At 38.4% G+C, this 24,543-nt stretch overlaps 4 protein-coding genes across 8 annotated transcripts; 2 read left to right on the top strand and 2 right to left on the bottom strand.

Moving 5' to 3' along the window:
- Window positions 1-2,606: 2,606 nt before the first annotated feature.
- On the top strand, window positions 2,607-4,559 carry LOC137746576 (polygalacturonase-like). The gene is made up of 4 exons (XM_068486593.2): window positions 2,607-3,086; window positions 3,180-3,469; window positions 4,025-4,253; window positions 4,341-4,559. The coding sequence occupies exons 1-4, from the start codon at window positions 2,607-2,609 to the stop codon at window positions 4,557-4,559; spliced, it is 1,218 nt and encodes a 405-aa protein (XP_068342694.2).
- A 2,204-nt stretch (window positions 4,560-6,763) lies between these two features.
- LOC137746861 (ankyrin repeat-containing protein At5g02620) lies at window positions 6,764-11,054 on the top strand. Of its 4 annotated transcripts, none has more exons than XM_068486878.2 (5): window positions 6,764-7,378; window positions 7,541-7,618; window positions 7,732-8,482; window positions 8,828-9,237; window positions 9,644-11,054. In XM_068486878.2, exons 3-5 carry the CDS (start codon window positions 7,999-8,001, stop codon window positions 10,508-10,510), a joined length of 1,761 nt encoding a protein of 586 aa, XP_068342979.2. In that variant the 5' UTR covers window positions 6,764-7,378; window positions 7,541-7,618; window positions 7,732-7,998; the 3' UTR covers window positions 10,511-11,054. The 4 variants fall into 4 exon arrangements, with proteins under 4 accessions (XP_068342979.2, XP_068342983.2, XP_068342977.2 ...); XM_068486882.2 differs by having other exon boundaries at window positions 7,021-7,378; window positions 7,743-8,482; XM_068486876.2 differs by having other exon boundaries at window positions 7,119-7,618.
- Window positions 11,055-11,335: 281 nt separating this feature from the next.
- Window positions 11,336-16,514, bottom strand: LOC137746862 (type I inositol polyphosphate 5-phosphatase 12). 2 transcript variants are annotated; one of them, XM_088690162.1, is made up of 11 exons: window positions 15,501-16,514; window positions 15,136-15,388; window positions 14,115-14,925; window positions 13,876-14,000; window positions 13,611-13,695; window positions 13,257-13,419; window positions 13,114-13,154; window positions 12,753-13,020; window positions 12,476-12,599; window positions 12,039-12,399; window positions 11,336-11,914 (listed from the first exon to the last, which is right to left on the bottom strand). In XM_088690162.1, the coding sequence occupies exons 1-11, from the start codon at window positions 16,369-16,371 to the stop codon at window positions 11,579-11,581; spliced, it is 3,438 nt and encodes a 1,145-aa protein (XP_088546288.1). In that variant the 5' UTR covers window positions 16,372-16,514; the 3' UTR covers window positions 11,336-11,578. The 2 variants fall into 2 exon arrangements, with proteins under 2 accessions (XP_088546288.1, XP_068342984.2); XM_068486883.2 differs by having other exon boundaries at window positions 13,114-13,419.
- Window positions 16,515-21,047: 4,533 nt separating this feature from the next.
- LOC137748307 (uncharacterized) lies at window positions 21,048-24,075 on the bottom strand. Its single transcript, XM_068488443.2, has 6 exons — window positions 23,736-24,075; window positions 23,111-23,305; window positions 22,749-22,865; window positions 22,445-22,594; window positions 21,520-21,578; window positions 21,048-21,404 (listed from the first exon to the last, which is right to left on the bottom strand). Exons 1-6 carry the CDS (start codon window positions 23,925-23,927, stop codon window positions 21,269-21,271), a joined length of 849 nt encoding a protein of 282 aa, XP_068344544.2. The 5' UTR covers window positions 23,928-24,075; the 3' UTR covers window positions 21,048-21,268.
- Window positions 24,076-24,543: the final 468 nt, after the last annotated feature.

Here is a 24,543-nt window from a genome sequence, read left to right on the forward strand (position 1 = left end):
TTTCAAGTTTTTCGTCATCTTAATCCTAGAGGCTTGGCAAGATTATCCGTTGTACACATTATTGATATAGTGAAAAATTGTTGTAGCTACCTCATGGACTTAAGCACATGCAACGGAACCACGTTAGTTCTTGGTGTTATTTATCTTGGTTATTTGTTTTTAATTCTCAAGTTTTGTTTGTTTTTTCCATTCTTAAGCAATGTTCATAACAAGTGGTATCAAAGTTTGTTTGGCTGATATCCGTTTAGAATGAAGCATGCGACCCACTTTAACTAAGTTACATGGAAATCGAGAATGGAAGACATGCTTTATTAAAGGTGTTAAGAGCAAGCCAGCAAGTATGTGTGATGATGATTGGACCAAGATGAAGATGAGCAATGGTTTTTGGCAAAGAAGTCTACAATTGCCTTTGCTAATGATGAAGAGTTGTTTGATCAGGGAGAGCCTACTTAATAGAAGTCTGATAAAGGGGAGCTTGGTCAAGAGATGTTTGATCATGGGAGTCTAGTCATGGGTTTTGCGATTAGGAAGAACCCAGTCAAGAAAAGTTTGATCAATAGGAGCTTAGTTAAGAGATGTTCGATCAAGAGAAGTTTTGTCATTGGTATTTCGATTAGGTAAAGCCTGGTCAAAAGAAGTCTAATCAAGTGGATCTTGGTTAAAGAGGAGGGGAGTCTGGCCATAGTAGTTCAATCAAGGGAGCCTGGTTATAAGTAGTTCGATTATAAGGAGTTTGGTCATGAGTAGTTCGATTAGGGGGAGCTTAGTTATGATAAGTTCGATCAATGGGTTTTTGATCAATAGGAACAATCCTATTTTGGTATACCTTCCTCATGGTCTAAAGGGGAAGGTTGTTGGGTTTTTCCAACCTATGATGAGTTGTCGTAAGGCTATTGGCAAATATAGTCTTAGAGGATTAAGTTGTTTTGCCAATTGAAGTTGTTTCTCAATTGGAGAATGATTCATAACTAGATTCCAATTAGGATTAGTAATTCTTATTGAAGAAGACCCTTATTATGTTTATATAGAAGGAATATTGTACTAGTTTTGAATTGGAGCAAAACAATAAGTTGTATACCACTTAAGGAGTTAGAGTGACAAAAAGGCAAAGAGTGTGTGTGAGAGAAAAGAAAAGAGATAAATAGTGTATCTCTTGTTATTGTTCCTTTAGGTTTTCTTCAAGTCTTAATTCTAGAGGTTTGGCAAGATTATCCATTGTACTCGTTATTGATATAGTGAAAGAATGTTGTTGCTACCCCGTGAATGTAGGCACATATTGCCGAACTACGCTAATTATTGATGTTATTTATCTTGGTTATTTGTTTTTTATTTCCGAATTTTGTTTGTTTTTTCTTATTCGTAAACGCGATATTCACAACACTTACTAAAGTGTGTGTGTGTGTGTGTAAATGTAATGAGCAGTACAGTAAACTTCGAATAAGTGGATTCACTTAAACAAAACGCATATAGAAGTATTGAAGCAATGCAACTATGTACTTTGTAAAGAAGTTGACAAGAAAACAATGTATGTGATTAAGAAACATGAACCTTATGTGGTGCAAAAGAAGAATGATGACGATGATAAACATGTATAATTTACAATTTAATCACTAGTGGTTACGTATGTGATGAGCAAGGACCGCCCATGCATGTCATATGTGTTTGGCTGCCAATGATTAAGTAATGTGATAGAGGAGAAAAATATGTCCTCGACCGCTGACTCATTAATTATTAAGAAAAGCGGATAAAGGGAATATTAGTTAAAACAATAAAGTAAACAATTTACTTGATCATCGGTCCAAAAGTTTTTTATGAGGACCATATATAGTAGAATTCACACGGTACGTACGCAGTGTTAGCTTAATTAAGTTGTCAATTCAATTACTCAATGATTTTAGTAGAAGGGGAATGAATGATATTGACCAGTGTTTAAGGCTATTTGATCGGCGACTTCTACGCCAGCCACTGCTCCGGGTTTCCTCCACGTGTCACGTGGCAAAACTCACAGATTGATATATGAACTCATGTTATACAGAACCGACATATAGAAAACCATGGATATATGTTATATATATGAATGTATGTATGTATGTATGTATGTATATCTCATTCCTTACGTACGCAAGCGCGCGCCTTGCCAAATCGAGGCTGGGCAGAGGCTCTCCTTGGGCACAATCTGAATCTCTATATCATCACATGCATGCCAATAATGCCACTTGCCCGCCGCCAAATAATCTGTCTCTCTCTGTCTCTCTCTGTCTCTCATCTCGTGTATATTAAGCGTAAGCTATCACATGCATATAGTCTCATGTCTCCGTACATATCACTACGTAACACATGTATATCTAACCCTAAACCCTAAAATTCAACAATCGATCCGCCACGAGCAAATACAATACTACTTTTTGAATTTTGTTACTCCACCATTTTATAATTACCTACGCTGATCCGCTCATATGTACTAGTACGTATCAATAAGCAACTATAAATACCTCCAAAGTATTGTTTCTTTTTCAGCATCCAAATCCAATCCAGTTATTTACACCAATTACTTTCATCGAAATCTTATATCTATCCAACCCTACATCTGAAGTATCATCACAAAAATGGCTTATACATCAAGCTTCTGGAGCAATATTCATAATTATTTTGTAGCAGCTGTAATGCTGCTTTTATCGATCAGCATGTCGTTGTCGCAGTCATCTAACGCAGCGGCAGTTAGCTACAATGTGATGAAGTTTGGTGCACGAGCAGATGGGACGACAGACTCGACGCAAGCATTCGTCAAGGCATGGACGTCGGCGTGCAGCTCCGGCCAGGGCAATGCTGTTATGTACATCCCCAAAGGAAGGTTCTTGTTGAAGGCTGTGGTGTTTAGAGGTCCATGCAAGACCAGACAAGTTACAGTCCAAATAGACGGAACCCTTGTAGCCCCCACAGACTACAGGGCTTTGGGAAACTCAGGCTACTGGATTTTATTCATTAAGGTCACCGGACTTAGGGTCCTCGGTGGTTCCCTCGACGCCAGGGGGGCTGCATTTTGGGCTTGCAGGAAATCCGGCAAGAGTTGTCCTGTTGGAGCTAGGGTACGTTCGCATATATATGCGGTTTTAATAATTACTTACTATATTAATATAATATGTATAAATAATTATAATAATATATGTATACATGTGCAGTCTATAACGTTCAACTGGGCAAACAACGTTCTGGTAAGTGGTTTAACATCGATCAACAGTCAGGCAACCCACCTTGTAGTCAACAGCTGCAACAATGTGGTCATTCGAAACGTGAAGCTGATCGCTCCGAGCGAAAGCCCCAACACAGATGGTATTCATGTGCAGAGCTCTACCGGTGTCACCATAACCGGCAGCATCTTGCAAACCGGAGACGATTGCATAGCAATCGGTCCCGGCACCAGAAACCTCCATATGAGCAACATCAAGTGTGGTCCAGGCCATGGTGTAAGGTACAGTCGATCAGTCTTATTTATTTGTTTACAAGTTGGATTTATTAAGGCCTGGTTTGGTATTGCTGTGCTTTGAAAAAAAACTGCTTTTGCTGTGTTGTGAGAATAAGCAGCTGTAAAATAAAGCAGCAGAGTGTTTGGTAAATCTTTTTGTAAAACTGCTTTTGAAAAAAAAAAAGCAGTATTAGAGTGTTTGGTAAACTTTTATGTAAAACAGATGTGAAAAAAAGCCGGTTTTTCAAAGCTAAGTTTTACAGCTTCTTGTTTTTGGCTTTTTTTCATCCAAAACTGTGAAAAAAAGCTGAAGCTGATTGTTTACCAAACACAAAAACAGCTCCCAACTTTTTTTGATAGCAGCTTTTTTCAGAATCACCTCAGTACCAAACCAGGTCTAAGTAACACAAACTTGGGATGGGTATAATTAGGCATGTGTGTAGAAAAGATTAACTTAATAACCAGCCTAATTAAACATTGATTAAAAAATAGCCTAATTACGAATTAAAGTAGTGCAGCTCATGATATCTGAATGTGATCTGATCTCTGTATATAATGCAGCATTGGAAGCCTAGGCAGGAATCTCCAGGAAGATGGCGTCCAAAATGTAACCCTAACGAATGCAGTGTTCAGTGGATCAGACAATGGAGTACGAATAAAGTCATGGGCCAGGCCCAGTACTGGCTTCGTTAGGAACATAATCTTCCAAAACATCATCATGAGAAACGTGAAAAACCCCATCATCATTGACCAGAATTATTGCCCCCGTAACCAAGGCTGTCCTTCTGAGGTAATAGTAATACTAACGTCCTATATTATATATATACTCCCTTAATTACTTATCAATTATTGGTTTATTTTTTTGTTCGTTTGATAGAGTTCAGGTGTGACGATTAGTCAAGTGACGTACAGAAACATACAAGGGACGTCGCGAACGGCAGAGGCAGTAACATTCGACTGCAGCCCAAGCACTCCATGCACTGGGATCAGATTGCAAGATATCAAGCTTACGTATCTGAATAAGGTTGCCACGTCATCGTGCAAAAACATTAGGGGAACCAGCACTGGACTGCTTATGCCAGATCCTTGCATATAGACAATCCTATTATTAAGGGAATTATTCGTAACTTTAATTTGCACGTGTCTTGTGTGATTTTACAATATATCGATCGAGTTATATGATCGTATCAAGAATAATTACCACTGATCAATGGTGATGGATGTGCACACCACACCACATGGATACGCAGTTATTGTAGAACTTCATGGATGAGTGTTGCTTGCAGTAAATCAATTAATTAACACATGTAAAACACATGGATCAATCATCAGTAGTCAACTAATTTTCAACTTAAAATAAATATGGAACCGCAATTTAATTAGAAGAAGAAGAGAGATCAGCAGTAGTCATCAGATTGAAATTTAATGGTGGTGATGATCTGCTGCTGCTGCTTCTTAATTACATTTTGCACACAGGTTACTAATTTGACTAACTGACTCCGTAGTCTGTTCTGGTACGATGGTATCAATATCATCAGGTCTCACACACAAATGCAAGTACGTCCGTTTGATTTGAAAGAAAGAAATAGACAACTGCAATGCATGCCGCAGCCTCGAATCTTGATTCTCAGTCAAAAAAGGATGCATGCCCAATTCATGCATCTCTAATAACAATAACATATATATGCCAATGGCGCTATGTCATTTTCCTTCAACAAACATTAGGTACGTGTCAACTTTACACACACACACATACATTTTTGAAACTTAGTGGTAAATGATAAATACACATATGAAATGAAATGCATGTGAATTAATTATAAAGTACAAACAATTAAAGGTGTAATGTTTTTCATTAGGTTAATTCAACGTTAATTTCATATGTGTGTGTGTGTATCTACAGTTAAAATTTAGAAGACTTAATTGAGTCAGTATCAGTTTCAGTGTACAACAATGAAACATGGCTGCTCTCCAATTTCAGTTTTTTATATATAAGTTTGTTGTTTTATTTGCCTAGGTTTCATCTACGTCATTGACCTTTTATATACATCAAGTGCCCAACCAAAGGCAAGTGGTGTGCATATGCATATCAACATATGGAGGGGTTCAGTTGGGAGGTGATTGTTCCTAACCTCCTATGGGCCATGGATATATAAATAGCTAGGTTTACATTTATATAATATAATCCAGACTTGCAGCCACAGGCAGAGGTGTTCATTTTACCAATTTTACAATATGAGGATCCAATTTTAACCAAAACGAACGATATATGAAGAGAACACACACACACACATATATATATATACACACACACATAGGTAATGCTAGAGAAACTAAATTTGTAAACAAAATTTTAGAAACTAAAGGATATGAAAATTCATAATTGATTTATTACTTAAATGTTGATAAACATACTCATTTCTATTAGTAATATATCATTTAGTTTGCAAATTTTATTTCTAAATAGTCTCTCTACCATTACTTATATATACATACATATATATATATATATATATATATATATATTTCAGCGGGAGCCCACATTTAACATTTTAACAAAATGTGATTGGTGAGAGGATATCCAAATCCCATTTCCCTTCCTTTGCTTTGCTTTCAAGATAGAGGAGGAGCGATCAATGATTCAACCTAACGCGGGAAACGGCAAATCATTAAGGATCACATAGATTTACCACTCTCTGGTTTTTGTAAAGAGGAGGAGGGACCCTTTAACACGTTGTGCGGGTGACAGTGACTGCCCACTGCCCAGTATCCACAGTCCACAGGGGCCATATATCTTCTGCACTTTTTCTTTTCAATTAATATTTGTTTTTTGGTATCACCACTTATTCTGTTACTCATAAAACAACTTCTTATATTTAGACCAACTCCAATAGTGGGTTAAAAGTCAAATTACTTCCCAAAATTTTCCCTCAAATGCACTCCAACCCAAGGGGAAATTTTGAGCTAAATACTAAATGTTAAACCAATGCCAAATTCCCTCCGAAATTTAGCCCAGAAATCGGGGTGGATTCTACCCAATATTTATCGGAATTTAAATTTTTTTAGATTAAAATGTTTATAAAATTAATTTACGATAGTCTACATATTTATTTTTAAAAAAAAAATTTAATTTAACAAAAAAAAAAAAAAAAGCCTAAATTCATTCTTTAATAATCTGGGGCTAAAATTTTAGGGTATAATGATTGGAGTAGAAAAACTGTTTTTGGGCTAAAAGCTAAATTTTTCAGGCTAAAAAATTTGACTTTTAGCCCAACCATCGGAGATGGTCTTAAGGATACTGATTTGAAAATGATTCTTTCCCTCTGCAATTATGGAGAGGCACATGTATCATGAATCATGGATCCTTGTTTATTTCTTCTCAACAAAACCAAAAATTCTATATTATCTCTAATTATTATGTATTTGTCTCATTATCGTACTGGACTGGAAATATTTGATTTGGAAAAAAAAATAAATCCTTTTCTTCTTTTTTTTCCCTTGAAATATCTAATACTGATCATTTGATATAAGACCATTATTATGGACGGATAGTCTTTGCTGATGCATCAATGAAGCCAAGCAGAGAATTACAACTCACCCCAAAACGCTGGTCTTAATATTTTATTAACTCGTTGCGTTCTTAATTTAAATTTTTATTATTTCTTCTAGATAATTTAAAGTAACAATATAACAAAAGAAAAACATGATTACGATTAATTATCACACAAGGATAGTGAAAAACAGCTTTCTATAAACAGTATGACAGATAAAGTATCTAACTTTGTTTTTTGAGGGAGGCAGATGAAGTATTATCTTAAAATGATAGAAACATCATGCGTCTCTCCTCCCCCAACTCCCGAGTATCTATATAGAATTATAGATGGTGTTGTCAGCAGCGGTTTGTTTCTTCTCGCTGTGTGTCTCCTCATACGATCTTGATTTTCATCTAGTTTTGTATTGAGTTGAGTCGAATACAAGTTTATTGGTGGGGTGGGGTTTCTTGTGTTACTCACTGATAAGGTGATAGTGAGGCCCCCATCATTTATCAAAAATCTCAGCTTTTGTTTTGGGTTTCAGCCTCGGCCGCATGGTATCTAAAGTTTCTAGCTTTCCAGATTCAGAGCAGGAGATTAAGGTACAAAGCTCACAATCAAGGTACTTACTTTGTAATTGGTATTCAACTTTTGCTTCTTCTCATATGTTGGATTTTGATTGCTTTCTGGATTCTGTTATTTTGATTATTCAACGGGTTTTGATATTTCAAATAGGTGAATTTCAGTTTGGATAAGAAACAGGTTTTGAATCAGAGAATTGGAATCCCAGTGGTTAAGTAGAGATTGAAAAACATATTTCTTGACATATTTATATATCTGCACAACTGGGGTTCTTACTGTTTCTGTGAGGAAAGGAATTTGGCTTGAATGTTTATTGGGTGATGATCGTGGAAAAGTAGAATTTGAGATTGGAGAATCAGGATTCCAAAGACTAGGAAGTTGGGTTTTGTTTGAGATCAACTCGTTTCCGTGAAATTGGTGATGGAGAGGCAGAGCAGTTTTCAGGCTGCAAGGATGGAAAAACTACCTAGTTTCAGTGGGGCAATTGAGCAGCAGTCAAGTTCTCGAGGGGTGATGGAGAAACAGAAGAGTTTTCGTGGGTTTATGGAGAAGCAGAAGAGTTTTCGGATGGTTATGGAGAAGCAGCTGAGCTTTATTGGTGGTGAACGGAGGAGGGGCAAGGAGTCACCGGGTAAAAGAGGTGACTCTCAACTCCATTTGGCGGCTCGAGCAGGGAATTTAGTTAGAGTCAGAGAAATTCTTCAGAACTGTAACAGCAATGAGTCAATTGGTTTATTGTCAAAGACAAACCAGGAGGGAGAGACCCCCCTCTATGCCTCAGCGGAGAATGGGCATGCTGTGGTTGTTGGGGAAATGTTGAAGCAAATGGACCTTCAAACTGCATCAATTGCCGCCAGAAATGGCTACGATCCATTCCACATTGCTGTAAGACAGGGCCATCTTGGTAAGATAGTAGTATGAATATCCATTTCATTTGTTGAAATTCAACACACTTTAATAGAAGCAGTCCTGTAATGTTTGTATCATATGCTATGAAAAAAAAAAAGGAACACAATTTCTGTAATTCTGTGTCAGAGAAAAGCATATGCAATATGTATCTTCATGAAGCTTGATTTTGAAATGCTTGTTGACTGTCTTCTTCAATCTAAACACGCACACGCATATTGACTTTGATTGTCACCTTAATCATCTGGTGACCTATAAGAGCCTAATTATGATTAGGAAACTATCAAATAATATTTCTTCGAAATATGCATCATGATGATTTGAAAATTGTTTCTTTCTTCAGAGGTGTTGAAAGAACTTCTGCACGTGTTCCCGAACTTGGCTATGACCACAGATTTTTCCAATTCAACTGCCTTACACACGGCTGCTACTCAGGGGCATATTGATATTGTAAATCTCCTTTTGGAAACTGACTCAAATCTCGCCAAGATTGCCCGCAATAATGGTAAGACTGTGCTTCATTCAGCAGCAAGGATGGGACACTTGGAAGTAGTCAAGTCCCTACTAAGAAAGGATCCAAGTGCTGCTTTTAGAACTGACCTGAAAGGCCAAACTGCGTTGCACATGGCTGTAAAAGGGCACAAGGAGGAGATTGTGCTGGAGTTGCTGAAACCCGACCCCTCAGTTTTGACTGTGGAAGATAACAAGGGAAACAACGCATTGCATACTGCCACAAGGAAGGGCCGTATTCAGGTTCTTTCTCCTTTCTTTTCTTTCAATTTATTTAGTAATTTGATGAAATGTGCTACATGTTATATCAATGATTCAAGTGTCGATCAATATTAAATCCAAATTTCTAAACTAGATCTGAAATCTAGCTTCCCAATTGTTTAGTTTTGTGATCATGTTAAGCATTATGTTCATTGCTGGTAGTTTTAACTCAAAATGTATGCTACGACTCCAATCTGAAGAATGGTTTGGTAATTTCATAGTTGGTGCTTAATTGGTGTATGATACTCATATGTCGTAATGGAAACACCTGTAGTTTTTGGTGTGTGACTTCAACTTTCAATTGAAACAAACCAATCTCAAAATTTGCAAGCTAGCTTGTGACATAATTTTATTATGTTTGCTCAATGCTCATGTACTTTATGTGCAGAATGTACGCCTTCTGTTGTCCATTAATAAAGAGGGTAGTAACATCAATGCAAGCAACAAGGCTGGAGAGAGCCCACTTGACATTGCAGAAAAATATGGGAGTCCAGAACTTGTGGCTGTGTTAAAGGAAGCAGGGGCCACCAATTCTAAAGACCAAGGAAAACCTGCAAATCCAGCCAAGCAGCTGAAGCAGACTGTGAGTGACATAAAGCACGATGTCCAGTCCCAACTTCAACAGACCCGCCAAACTGGTGCCAGAGTCCAGAATATTGCAAAAAAGTTGAAAAAGCTCCACATTAGCGGCCTCAACAATGCTATAAACTCTGCCACTGTTGTTGCCGTTCTGATTGCCACTGTTGCTTTTGCAGCCATCTTCACTATTCCTGGCCAGTATGTTGAGGACGAAACACCAGGGCTTACGCTTGGACAAGCGCACATAGCAAATAATGCCGCTTTCATCATCTTTTTTGTGTTTGACAGCCTGGCACTCTTCATCTCCCTGGCTGTTGTTGTAGTCCAGACATCTGTGGTTGTGATTGAGCAGAAGGCAAAAAAGCAGCTTGTATTTGTGATCAACAAGCTCATGTGGCTAGCTTGCCTCTTCATTTCGATTGCTTTTATTTCTCTGACGTATGTGGTGGTGGGCACGCACTCGAGGTGGCTTGCTGTGTACGCAACAGTTATAGGCAGCACAATCATGCTTACTACCATTGGCTCCATGTGCTATTGTATCATTTTACATAGGATGGAAGAGTGCAAAATGAGGAACATTCGGAGAGCTGAGAGTAAGTCTCGTTCATTCTCTATGTCTATGGCATCAGAACACGAAGTTTTGAACAGCGAGTATAAGCGGATGTATGCGCTTTAAGTTTCATATGGGAGAAATGAACACAGGGATTGGGGGACCTATGCTGTATCTTAGCATATAGGGCTAGGAGCTTAAGTACATATGCCGCACCTGCTCCTGCGCCACGCATCAGATTGAAATTTCAACGTAATAAGTGATCTAAAGGCATCTATCTCTTAAACTAGATGTATGGAGTATATTCGAAGAAATTAAGATTATCGGGTTGAGCAGGTAAAAGGAACTCATATATATCTGCCTCATTCCTCTTCTATCAGCTCTTGGTATAGCAAGGAATGGCTTCTTTCATCTGTCTGCTGTCTGGTGTTACTGGCTATGCTAATGGACTAAGGTAAGCATCCATGTTTAATTGTTGGAGGGCTATGAGGCAGCTGCATAATTTAATCATCAAGGCATACTGAACTGAGTGAATGTACCGTGCCAAGTTTACAACTACTATTGTTCAAGTATTTGATTAGGATTTTATAAATAATCTGTATTATGTGCAAAGTATTGTCATACCAGTTGATGTTTAAATTAATAATGTCAACTACCCCTTTCGGTCTCAGTCCTTGGTCGGAACTAATCAGAAATAAATGACGAAGCCTGAGAAAACAGAGGGTAATGCAGAGGAAAGGTAGATCACATTCGGACTTGTTTTCTATACATTGATACGATATTTGATTCATCGAATATGAAATATTGAGCCATTACTCGGAAATAAAACTAGTCAACAGTGATTTGCAAATTGTAAACATGGTTTTAGTTAGAAGCCAACAGTGGGCATGCATTCCCTTTTTTACCGCTTTCCACATACCAACTTACCAAGAAACTACTTGGACGACAAAATTTTCAATGTAAAAATGAATTTGATAATGTAGAGAGGACATGATGCTAAACTGTCTTTAAGTCATAAACAGGTTCACGGAGAGTATTTACACCAACTTTTGTTCTAGACTAGAGTTCTAACTGGAAAAAGAAAGGCACTTGGTAATAACATCAAATCCGTCTTCACTCTTACCAGGCGATTATCCATGTGTCTATAAACTGCTTCATGCTATCCAGTATTTGATACTAGTTTAGTTTTAAGAATTATTTCAAGTTGATTTGGCTTGGTATGTTAAGTTGCCGAACTTCAGACCTGTGAACTGGACTTCCCTGGCCTTTCCTAGAGCTGTTGGATTTTGAGTCCATGCGGACTGTCTTGGCTGAGAAGCAATGCCGTACACGAACTCTGTGACTATATGTTTGAGCTGAGCAACTACCTTGGACACTCAACATTAAAATCACTTCCTTGTCGCGGGTGTCTTCGCACCACCAATTTTGAGGGATGCCATCAACAAATTCTTCCAAGGTATGAAACTCTTCATGATGAACTGAGACCTCCACAGACTCTTCAGGTTTGATCATGCCCGTTGCTGGTGTGATCTATTATTTTGTGTTTTGAAAAACAGAAGAAGTATATTAGAAGAATAGACACCTGCATTTTCCACTCCTAAAAGGAAAAGAAAATTTATAGGACAGAAGAGAAGCCGCAGGGAGAAAGTGATACCTCAAGCCATCGAGGAAACCCATGGGCACCTCTCGGGCGATAGTCAGGCTCTTCCCCATCCTCCTTGACAGTGGACTGACCTTCACAGATGATTTTAAATACGGCCGTATCCTTTACACATTTATTAGTGATACGCAAAATGGACGTGTCCTGATTTTGAAGGATTATGTTGTTGGTGTTCAAAATAGTTTCTGGAACATAATTTGATTCTTCAAGCATAGACCTGATATTCTGATTGGACTTTATAATTTCTCCAAACTCCTTTCTCCTTACTGATCTATCAACGTGAGCAATTTGTAAACTTAGTTTACACCGGACAGGTTTGTGATCACTGTCAGTCACATCCATGCATGCCTCATACCTATTTAAAATCGGGCACCAAGTTTTAGAACAACGAAGAAAAAGAGACAATAGGTTACAATCCCAGAAGAACGTACTGTATAATTGACGAGACTACAGGGCACTCTAAACTGCACTCAGCAACTGGTGATGGTCGATTGTCACGATATATTATTCTATCACACCATGCAGGAATACGTTTCTTCTCACCAGAATCGTATCCTGAAAAGGATGCATAGACAAAGTTTCAAATTAAAACACTCGAAAACCATGTTGTATCTAATTCAGTTTTGCAGATATGCATAATTTACTCGTGTAAGAGAAACCAAGAGCTTTAATGGTAATGCAGAAATTGACCGTTAGTAGACCAAATACCTGCTAAGCCTGCTTGGTGCTTTTCAAACTTGTATGTTGGAGGGAATCTGATGAGTGCCTCACGCATCCCTTGGAAAACTTTCCCGGCTTTCATCTCTGCTCTGAGCTGATCTTTTTCTCTGAGCCAATCAAAGCATCTTTGCGAAACGAAGTCCCTTGCTTCATCATAAGATATACCAAAAAGCCGATAATTGAAATCACCGAGAAAAACAACCATATCTGCTTCTGCTAATTCGGGCCTTACATCTTCAGTGTTGCTACTGACAGCCTAAATCATCAATGGTCTAACACTTAGCTAATTACATTAAAAATTATAAATAAAGGATTGATTTCAGCAATACGAACTAGAACAAGTTCATACATTTGGAGCCCGAGCCATGTTAACAGAAGTTGAGACACCAGCTGCAAGAGAGAGGACCCATGGCAAGCCAGAAGAATAAAGCAGCCAAAATAAATAGGCAGAGAAGGCAAGGGAGCAAGACAAAAACAGGTATGGTAGCATACCAGCTGCTGTGTTAAGTAGAGACGACCGGTTGAAGACCATATTACGATAAATGTGATCAAAATCAGCATTACGGCGATTGACAGCTTCCAAATGTGCAGCCAAATGACAGTTCACAAAGCACATTATCCGATCATAGACTCGGATTCTCAGACCAACACCCCCCTGCTTGAACATAAGTAGTCTAGTCAGTGATCCTTTTTCGTAAGAATAAGAAAGCGATACATTTAAGAAATTGAGCAGAGACAATCAAACTGACTGCATTCTAGTTTATTCTGTAAACAAAAAGGTACCAACTCCCAAATTGTATACATGCCAATTTGCCAAATGAGCACTGTGAATGGAGAGGTACCAACCTTGTTACCAATGGCACGACCAAAGCCACAGGGAACTGCTCCAGCATCAATATCCCCGACATGTTTTCTGAGATTCTTTCTTACCCTATATGAGAATTATGAGCTCATAAAAGGAAAGAAATATATGAGGACAAACTCCACAAGGATAATTTAACAGAGTAGGGTTAAGATGCCTCACTGATAAAAGGAAAGAAATACGAACTGCTGGCTAATTATATTTGGTGATAGCTAATTCCTGAAATCAGTTTCAATGGTAATTGCTTACCAAAGAGATATGAGCAAGCCTGCGAGCTGCCTAGAACCCATGCGTTCGAAAGTTTTTCCTTCTTCTAAGGCCTTTCCTATGTTATCAAGCCACCAGTTACCAACGGAACTCCCTTCAAGCCCTACCTACAAGGGGAAAATAATGGTAAATAAATAAATCAATCCATACGCACGAGTAGAGATTTTGTATCTGTTAAAGTAAGCAAATAAGCAGTTCACAACATCAATGAAGGATCTTACAGTTTCTTTTGCAGCAGACATTGCAAGAAAGCCTGCGCCCATTTCTACTTCTTGCAACCCGACAACTACAATGCCAACATCTGGCACAGCAGAGCCTAACCATGATATTAGTGCATCCTGAGATGCTCTTCCTTGACCAACATTCCATGTGCCTACTAAAATTCTAACATTGTCACTTTTGGTATATACACTTTCTTTTGCAGCCAATTCTGTACGTATCAAGTTGTCAGTAGGTCCTGGAGATTTGATGTTCCATCCGCGAATACCACCATGGGTGGCCAAGCTATAAACAAAACCAGTTCCAACCGCCAGTTTTATCACTGGACTACTGTGTGCAACCCATCCTGCAATCAGATTTCCCTCAAGATCCAACGCCTGAATCATGCCACTCACATAGCCTACATATATTCGTGTTCCGATAGTGCAAAAGCATTGGACACCAGAAGAATGGTGATTAAAATCTTGCACACGGTTACCATTTCCATCCCACTGAACCAGTAAACCATTTGTGCATCCACTCCATATCATGCCATCCGCAGTGAGCACTAGCGCTTCTGTCTTCTTGGATTCTTCTACAAATGCCCCTGCCCCTCTTGTTGCAACCCGACGAACAGCATCTGCAGCTCCCATTATAGCATTACGCGACCGTTGTAAAAAGCCCCCGGATTTCTCCTTTTTCGATGTTGAAACAAATTTTACCTTCATCTCATCTTCTACTGCTTGATCTTGCTGCACTGCTGACATGTCAACTCGATTCTCCATCTGACCTTCTACATTAAAGACTTTCACAAGCTCTCTTGTACGAGCATCCCTGACAAATCAACACTTTTTAGAATAATTCCAATGGAAATTATATGTATTAGGATCTCTATCTAAGCAACGATTTCCACTTCTCTTTCTTGATGGAAATCCCATTTAGAAAAACATGAATTGTGCATAAGATAAAAGTTTTAACCATGTAAAACATGTATCAAAACGCACACACTCCCCACTAACACTAGGTTTCAATTTGAAAACTAACCACAAGGAGAAGGACATAGATCCGGCACACCAAACTTTAGCCCTAAAATTATCAGATAGTAAACACTTGACATCTTGAGAAGATATACTACAGACGCCATTCACGGTAACTTGGCTCCTCAGTTCAATGCCTGACCTCTCCACCAGTAAAGCTGCCATATGCCTTTCCTCTGGTTTTAGAGAGAGAGATTTTTCTATGGTTTCCCATGGCCAGATTTTAATAACACCACCCTCGGAACCTGACCACATATCACCTGCATCAAATCAAATCAACATGATCTCAGATAGATTAACATTTACATTGGAAAGTGAAAAAACCAAGCAATACAGAAGCACTTGAGGAAGAGGAACAAATAAGTGACTGACCGTAAGCAGTGAAAACCATGGCGAGAACAGGAGCGCGGTGGGCCTGCCAGGAAAGACCTTCCTTAAAAGGAGTAGAAGCATCCAAAGACTGATCCATCTTCCAAGACCTGATCTTACCATCCTTATGGCCAGTCCAAATCAAGCGATTGCCGGTATCAACCATGAGGCAATGGGTGGGAGAGGTGTTGGCGGATTCATAGTATGGGGCGGCATCCTCATCACCCCTCATTACTCTGCCACCAATACCAAAGCCAGGTTCAAAGACGCCCTTCAAATTCCAGACCCTGACTCCGCCCTCCTGGCCAGCCCACAGCTGGGTATTGGTGCAGGCAATGGTCCTGAGGAACCTGCCGACCTGGGTTTCCCTGAGAGGGTGGGGTCTCAGCTCCAAGCAGGGGGGACGACCAGGATGGACGGATGCGCGAGTTGGAACCTTGAAGATGCCAGTGCCACCGCCGCTGCCAATAAATTCGGCCAACGGCTGGCATTCTCTGTTGCCATCAGGATCATCACCAGCCTCCATGCAGAGGCTTTGGTCCAGCCTCTGGGAGTGAGTGGTGCCCACGTACACGTCGTGATCACCAACGCCAACAGCATTACTAGTGGTTGTGGTGGTGATGGTGCTGTTAGAGGTGGAGTAAGGAAAGAAATCGTCGTCAGAAGAGTCGTAGTAGTCGACATTATTATTGTTACGAACGCTCTTGGGGAAGACGCTGACGTCGTCGAGGCTATGCTTGCGTATTTGGTGGTGGCGTTTTTGGGCGGAGGTTGCACGCAGCTGCTGGCTTAATGAATGTGACTTGCGGGGTGGAGGAGCGTTGCTTAGCCCCGCCAATGCGTCCCTGTCGTCGTCTTGACTTCTGTCCTCCATAGTACTAAGCAATTAATTAAGGGATGTTTCAAATGTTTGGGTTGATGAATAATATATATGTATATATATATATATATAGACACACATATATATGAAGAACCTAGTTAACAATCCAAAGGAACAACATCGAGTGTTTATCTATACTTTAAACCAAATGAATATCAACATGAAAATTGTAAAAAATTCCATCAGAATCGAAAGAAAGAGAGGAACAAAACCAGAAGAGAAAAGAGGAGAGAGAGAGAGAGAGAGAGAGAGGAGAAAAGAGGAGAGAGAAAGGAGAAAGGGTCTAACTCTAAATTTGCAAGGGGAGGGATGGGAGGGAACTCCGGGAAGGGGATCCGAGATGGGAGCACGTCGGTTGGTTGGATGATTGGTGTTTTGGTTTTTTTTTTTTTGGGACAAAAGGCTGGATGATTGATTGGAAGGCCAAGAGAAAAGAACGAGTGGGGCCATATATTGGTACTTTTAAAATGTCACCGTTTATTATATATTAGTAAATTAGTTACCATTTATTATATATTGGATTTAAGTAGTAATTAATTACCATTTGCATATACTGGATTTAATTAGTAAAAAATTTATATTTATAAAAATGAATATTTATTTATTCATCTTGCAAAAAAAATAAAAATAAGATTTGACGGCATGAAAGTCATCAAGATTGGAATCTTACGAAGTTCCTGCATAGCTATGTATCTTTTTTACTTAGCATTCTTAAAGATTCCTAAGAGAACAAATTGGAAGGAATACATACCCCAAGGCTCAGATCAGTGGGAGTCACAGATGTCCTTGACTGGGCTGTTTGATAAGGGCTTCAACTTTTCAGATCATATACTCAGAAGGTTGTCTGCTCTCCTTTACCTTCTAGTCTTAGTATTTGTTCTGTCGGTTGAGGTCATTTTGTATTTGCAGGCTTCTTTCTAGAGTTGCATACTACTTTTCACGTGGACCATTTCTTAGGTTTTGGATAACAAAAGAATATGATCCTCGCAAAGATCCTGATTCTCGAATGTGAGTTGTAAACAAAGCCTCTTACATAGCCTTTAGCAAATGTTTGCTTTTTTTTTTCTTTTGCATGGAGGTTTCTGTTTCCATCTTGCAATATTGTTATTTAAAGGACATTGGAAAATTGTATATGGAAGTTTGTTGATTTTTATTTTTATAAGAGACGATAATGATTGACCTCAAAAGTCCAACTAGTTACAATCTGTATTCAGAAATGGAGCAAAAGAACTCCCTCCACCACCACCCACACACACATGTCAACAAAATTGGAACAAGCTGATTCTGGATATTATCTCCAGTTTTGCTCATAGTAATATTTGTTTTGACAGATATCAGAAAGTTGATCATCGGGTAAGACCACCATTATGAAGTTACAGTGGTGCTAATACAGCCAACCAGTAAGTTTCTCTTCAAAGTTTTCTTTAGTTTTGTTCGAAATCTATTTTAACAATTAATTGAAAGAGAGAGAGAGAGAGAGAGAGAGAGAGAGAGAGAGAGAGTGCTTTAGAATTATAGTTCATCTAAGGGACCTTGATTGCTTTGCATTGAATATAGCTCATAAAGATAGCAATGCTGACTTGATGAGTGCCGACAGGGTTGTCCAGTAATTGATTGTTAAGAAACATCAAACATCTTATTTATGCCCTAGTTTCTGTACTATCGTTCATTTTTAGTTCATGCTATCAATGTTGATAATTATGTCTCTCTCCATGCGTTGTTTGGAGGATACTCAAGATGAACCTTGCAACTTGTGCTAGCTTTGAAAATCAAATTTACTCGTTCTAGTTTCCAGTTTTTAAGTAAATAACAATTTTTCTATGTGAAAAAGTTCTCTTAATTCTTTTTCTTTTGGGGGTCACTCGTGCAGACTAAAGCGTAGATGGGAGGATCTTTGTGCATTGCGAGTGTTCCCTTAAAGTGGCATACAACATTGCAACTATTTGCACTTAGTGATGATTACATTCAAGAACAGATAAGGAAGCCTGCAGCTCAGACAACTTGCTCCGTGAGTTTCTAGAATCAAGACGTGTTGTCAGTTTTCCATGCAAGTTCATCTATTTGCATATTCCATAAAACCTGTATGATACAAAAGTACGATTGAACATAACTTTTAAATGTTTGAGGATGTTTTGTGAGAATCTCAAGTGAAATGAAGTATGTAAACTCACTGTTCCTCTTTTTATTTTGGGCCATTAAAATTTAAACGCTGGTTAACTTTGAATTTAGCCTATTTATTTGTAGTCTAAGACGGATGGTTTTCGTATAATATGCTTGAGAACTTGAAGGATCGTGTTAAGGTGAGGTTCCTATCCGTATTCTTGAAACCTGGTGCGGTAATTAATTCTTTTCTCTTCAACAGATTATCTGTTAAATCACTGTTTTCTGTGATATCGGTTTCTTGACATTTTCAATAGATTTATCAGGCACGTTACTTTGTGGATTTAATCATGTTTACTTATTTGAAGGCTGAGGATGGTGAGATTTCTCCGCAGTCACATTCCTGTATCCTTACACCATAACAGTCCAGTTTTTTTTCTTTTTCCTTTTTGTGCGTATTTCATATATAAAAACATGATAATTAAGTTGGCGTGATTTGAAACCAAAAGTGATATTTTTTTCTCGGACTTTTTTTCCATCTTCCGAAGCAAGAAAACATTTTTCTTTTAGTACATTTTTTCAATAATTTTTATACAAATTTGCAAAACCAATTAAAGACCGTGAGCTATTGTTCACATTTTTTCAAACAGGTACTCAAATTTATATTTTTCTGAGGCCTCGATAATATTGTGTTTTAGTCGTGGCTGAGGGAGGGGCAGAAGACCATCCAATATAAAGCAAGGGGATGCTGTCATTGCAGTGTGATCCTAACTTGAACTTGGACTTTGGAGTTGGAGAGCTCCAAAAATATTTGAGAACATATTTCTTGATTTGCTTTTAACATTTGTAAATCCTGATTTTCTTTTACTCTCTGCTTTTCACTTGATGTTTTAGTTTTGGAACTGATAAATCAACACAAAATATTTGTGGGACCGAAAAACAGCCATTAGCCATAACAAAGTTCTGTCGATCAAGACATTTTTGAAATATCCACCATGAATTGCATTGGTACGGCGAAGTTCCAGGAAAACATTTTTCTTTTAATATATTTTTTTCAATCATTTTTATACAAATTTGCAAAACCAATTAAAAATCGTGAGTTATTGTTCACATTTTTTGTGAAAAACGCTTGTTTGAGTTTCCGCAAGATATTTTGTATGCACAAGGAGAATTTTATAGATCATTTGAAAACAAGAATTATTTATTGAGACGTATAAATAAAATCAGTAACTATTTATTGCGACGCATAAATTTTCTTTATTTAATTTTTTAAGTCAAAAACAAAAAAAAAAAAAAAGATAAATTATACAAAACTACCTTAACTATGAGTCGAACCATAATTTCATACCTCATGTTTTCAACAGTGCAATGTCATACTTGAATTTATAAATTCGTTGTAATGTCAGAGTTCTAATAATTAATCCATTAAATTAACCGTTAAATGATGACGTGACAAATATAGGATATATATTTTTCTAACATGAAAGACCATGTAGATAAAAAAATAAAACCAAAAAATAAACCATTCTCCCCCTCACGTATTCTCCCCCTTCCTCCCTTTCAAGCTGCAACAGCAGCCGCATGCTCCGTTCTTCCCCAAAACCCCAGCACGATCCCTTCCCAAATCCTTCACCGCCACTGCCCCACCCATAGCCCCACCATCCCAACCCAGACCTGATCTAATCCCTCTCAACACAGACCCGATTCAGATTTCTGCAAAATCTCAACCGGGTTCTGATACTTGATAAGATCCAATTCTCAGTTCCCTTAATCAACCTGTAACACAGAGGATAAAGAGGGAGAGGGAAGGAAGAGAGAGAGCAGAGCTCCTGATTTGTTTTTGTTTATATTTCTTTTGGGTAAATTCTGATCTCCTACATTTGAGGGAGCTGGGCTCATTTTATATAGCTTCTACACTTTTAAATGCCAGCTGGCATATTAACAATTCCTAACAGTAATAAAGCATAAAACCTCAGAATAATACCAACCCTATTTTCTCACTTGGATAGTCATCAAATCCCACAAGCCCCATAAAAACAGAGATATTGACCACCTTTAACCCCAGCAAATCCACCGGAAAACCCAAGAACTTTCGCGACCTAAATCTGAAATTCAAACCTGTCAACTTCGAATTTGATGAAATAAGATAAAGATTTGGACTTGATATGAAGAGAGGATTCTAAGAATATTAGTTTGGAGTTGTTGGTGGCTGAATAAAGCGGCGCCGTCGCCGTGGTTGCCGAAGGGCTGCACTGGGGATGCTGTTGCAGCGTGAAAAAGGAGGAAGGGAGAGCATACGGAGGGGGAAGAAGGGTGAGGTGTTGGGGCGGGCCCACTCCTCTTTAGTTATTTTTTAATTTATTTATTTTATAGTTGTAATTTTTTATTCACATGGTCTCTAACGTTAGAAAAATATGAATCCTATATTTACCACGTATCATTTAACGGTGACTTTAACGGATTAAGTAACGAAGTTCTAACATTACAACAAATTTATAAATTGAGGAATGACATTGTAATGTTTAAAACATGAAGTATGCGATTGTAGTTCAGATTTATAGTTGAGATAATTTTGTGTAATTTACCTAAACAAATATATATATGCTAAACAGAATACACCTCTTCTAATCACGGAATTAACAAAATAATTAACTCCCTCACTATTTCATTCTACAAAGGCATGTGGTTCGGTCGCTTCCATCTAATTTGATACAAACAAAAATATAAGGCGCTCTCACTCCCTCTCTCTCTCTCAAAATGTATGGACAGCATGAACAGGGGATGGGGGTGTTCAATCCAGGTAGAAGAGAGTCACAATTTTACGGAGATTTTTGGCCTCTTGACAAGTTTCCATGAGCAATCTACTGTCGTGAAACGCAAAGCATATAACTTGCTGTACATGTGAAATGATGTTCATGTTGCACAACCTACAGGTTCAACATCAAGTCATGAAAACAAATTCACTCCAACAGAAATGATATCTGCCAATCGTATAACATCATGAAGGCTATGCTGAACGTAAAAAGTGGAACTACTATCAACCTGCTCGCTTCTATCAGTGGTAGATGATCATTTTGAGGCTTTTCTATCACATTCTTGACCTGAAAATCCCAAGAAATTATCAATTACAATAACAACATTGCGTTTCCTTTGTCGGGTGGTGGGAAACAAGGTATCATTACTAAACATATTACTGAAATAACAAGAAGAAAGACTCTGAGCACTCGGAATCCATTAAATTCTGTTCAAGGTTATATGTACCCAATCACTTTCTAACTAAATTAATAGCCGCCAACTCAATTTCATTTTCTGAGGCATTGTACTGCAGATCTACTCTTGTAATGCCAATAGTAATAAATTGCAGGAACAGTAGTCCTAAGTTCCTAACATAAGAATATGGAGAAATAGCACACCCAATTTCATCCTAATACGGTAATACCTAGCTGTCAAACTAAATACAATAGAAAGGGCAATTTACTGGAGAGATTTTCAAATCACTTCATTAAACGGTGATAAGCTATATACTAGATGCTTTCCTAAATGTTCCCTAACAAGGAAATGACTGCAATGAAACCATACCCAAACAAATTTAAATGGATGAAAATTTTGAGCGCGTAGGCAGATGAATGAAAATCTTCCTTGAGTAAAGGAAAGATGAAAAACAGACAAGGTCTTATATGAGTTTTTCGTCTTCGATAGATAACCAAGAACAACGCAGAGGGCAAGGTCATAGTGCATAGAGCTACAAAAGCACCTTCCATTGTGGTTAGAGAAACCACCGTACACAAATAATAGCATCAAGAAAATCCAAAAAGCAAAAAGAGGAGCAAAAATCTAAACTCAGAGTCAACTATGAGACAATAAGCAATTGACATCTGCGATTATGTGAATACCATGAGAAAATCTAGTAAAAAGCAAAATAGATGAAGCGCAAAATTTAAGGAATGTCATTTTAAGAAATTCTTACTTTTGACAATAATTCCTGGCTCTCAGGTGGTTGCTTCTTCAAACTCTGGGGCAAAATTACGGTAAGCAGCTCTGGTTTCTCTGCTCTTAAAGCACCCCTGATGACAGCTGCATTAGTGCCGGATGCCCCTGATGTATATATGTGATTTTTCTGCAAACACGAGGTTAAGGAACACACAAGTCAAGGTCACTGATCCCTTCAGATTCAACATAAACTGAAAAGGTCCAGTATTGTCAAATGACTGATAGCTTCATACGTACTCATAAATGCCAGATGTATAATTTCATTCAGTTACAGTTCTTACAGTGATAACCATTGCATAGCTGAGAATCTCAATAAGTTCTTGATGCATGAATCCCATATTCCGGGTCCCAAAGAAACCAATTGCTCTGGGTCCTTGTTGCTGAATGGCTAATAACTCCTGCAGATAATGTTGCATAATATAGGAAGAGTGCTTTCAAGTTGCAATAAAGAAACACTTAAAGACAAAGCATGCACGGCCTGCAAGAGATAGGCTACTTAAGAGTCCTGTAAACATATGGTTTTAAAAAAATCTGGGTGATTGGAATTAGGTTTTTGTAAGTCAATCCTCGTGGAAACGATTTACATTTATATGCATTGAGTCAACAAAATGGAAAGAAGCCAAACTGAAGAATAATCACGCACCTGTAGATAATCGACATCGGCCACTGGTCTAAACTCTGAAACCATAACTGCCCCTGATCCTTCGACAACAGATTGAGCCTGGGTTGGGATTTGGGTGCCTACTTCCTCATCGGAACCAAACATACTCGCACCTGTGGCGTCTTCATTGGATCGACTATCTATATATTGATCTCTTCTCAAGTGTCCGCAAAGCCACTATACGAGTAAAGAAAAACAGACCCCTGGTAGTAAATCATTAGTGAAAACCAACTGCCCACGAAGAGTGGTAATCATACAAGTCCAAGTCACATGCTTTTACAGGATTGAAACCGGTTTAAGGCAAATGGAGCTCGAAATTATAGAGATGCAGCCTCTTTGAGATAACAAAGAGACCCGCGAAGCACTAATACAAACAGGACCCAACTTTGAAGGAAAATTTGGATTACTATATCTATATGAAGGAACAAAAGCATCTCATTATAGAAAGCTCATTCCAGAAAATGAGGATGAGGATTTGTAAGCCCAAAAAATACTCTATCTTTTCATCACAAACAAACAAGACCCAATATCTCAGAATTAACAAAAAAGCTGATGATTTGAAAACGAACATATAAATATGCAGAGAGAGAGAGAGAGAGAGAGATACCTTCCGTTCGGAGTGAGTGGTTGTCCTTTGTCGAGTACATGAGTGGTTGTGAGATGAGAGAGAAGAAAGATTGAAATTAGGGCTTGCAGAGTGAAAGGATTTGAAGGACTTGCAGTGGAAGTGTGAAGAAGAAGGATAGGGAGTAATGGAGGTGAGAGGCTGGAAGAGCCTCAAAGGCAAGGGTGTTGCCATTCCTCCTCAAAGGCGCTTTCTTTCAGCTTTTGCGCTTTTGCTTTGGGGTGGGGGTGGGGGTGGGCAGCTGCCAGCTGCTGCTTGCTTCTGCTGCTTCTTTATCTTTCTGCGCTTCTCACATTCCTCCTCTCTTTTAATATCCTCCTCCAATTGGAATTTGGAAAGCCAAAAACAAAAAGGACAAATCGAATAAGAGCGAGCACCCACATTTGATATCTGTTTTATTTGATTTTATATATATATAAAATACAGAAAATTGGAAATTGTGAAATGGAACAGAATTTTGTCAATAAAGCTTTCGTTTCCCCTTTTTCTCTTTTCATTCGCTTTTTGGCTTTTCAACTTTTATTATCATCTTAATTCTTACCCTTTTTTCCTTCTTTGCATATTTTGACCTACGCACGGCACAACCCAACTGAACCAGAGAGAGACCTATCTACCATGTCGATGACACTACAGCTGCCATGTGTCTAACTTAATAGCATGACAGTACGTGATTAACTGCTCCCTCCTTGTTTAGTAGACCGATCCTGTTCGTATAACAAGTGACATTCTCATTGCGTAGAAGATGAGCTTGTAAAAAGGCATGTAGTTTACCGTCAATTGTTTCCGAGAA

The sequence above is a fragment of the Pyrus communis genome, chromosome 2, assembly GCF_041283825.1.
Source record: "Pyrus communis isolate YQ-2024b chromosome 2, ASM4128382v1, whole genome shotgun sequence".
NCBI classification, from domain to species: Eukaryota; Viridiplantae; Streptophyta; class Magnoliopsida; order Rosales; family Rosaceae; genus Pyrus; species Pyrus communis.

Excerpts from the sequence above, each read along its gene's own strand:
- LOC137746576 (XM_068486593.2), top strand. The coding sequence starts at position 2,607 with ATGGCTTATACATCAAGCTTCTGGAGCAATATTCATAATTATTTTGTA. Across the intron at positions 3,087-3,179 it reads GTTGTCCTGTTGGAGCTAGG|TCTATAACGTTCAACTGGGC; the intron begins GTACGTTCGCAT and ends ATACATGTGCAG. Across the intron at positions 4,254-4,340 it reads ACCAAGGCTGTCCTTCTGAG|AGTTCAGGTGTGACGATTAG; the intron begins GTAATAGTAATA and ends TTCGTTTGATAG.
- LOC137746861 (XM_068486878.2), top strand. The coding sequence starts at position 7,999 with ATGGAGAGGCAGAGCAGTTTTCAGGCTGCAAGGATGGAAAAACTACCT. Across the intron at positions 8,483-8,827 it reads TGTAAGACAGGGCCATCTTG|AGGTGTTGAAAGAACTTCTG; the intron begins GTAAGATAGTAG and ends TTCTTTCTTCAG. Across the intron at positions 9,238-9,643 it reads CAAGGAAGGGCCGTATTCAG|AATGTACGCCTTCTGTTGTC; the intron begins GTTCTTTCTCCT and ends CTTTATGTGCAG.
- LOC137746862 (XM_068486883.2), bottom strand. The coding sequence starts at position 16,371 with ATGGAGGACAGAAGTCAAGACGACGACAGGGACGCATTGGCGGGGCTA. Across the intron at positions 13,696-13,875 it reads GGCTTGCTCATATCTCTTTG|GGTAAGAAAGAATCTCAGAA; the intron begins GTAAGCAATTAC and ends ATTCTCATATAG. Across the intron at positions 13,021-13,113 it reads ACATGGCTCGGGCTCCAAAT|GCTGTCAGTAGCAACACTGA; the intron begins GTATGAACTTGT and ends TTGATGATTTAG.
- LOC137748307 (XM_068488443.2), bottom strand. The coding sequence starts at position 23,927 with ATGGCAACACCCTTGCCTTTGAGGCTCTTCCAGCCTCTCACCTCCATT. Across the intron at positions 23,306-23,735 it reads CCACTCACTCCGAACGGAAG|TGGCTTTGCGGACACTTGAG; the intron begins GTATCTCTCTCT and ends TTACTCGTATAG. Across the intron at positions 21,405-21,519 it reads CCACTGATAGAAGCGAGCAG|GTTGTGCAACATGAACATCA; the intron begins GTTGATAGTAGT and ends TTGAACCTGTAG.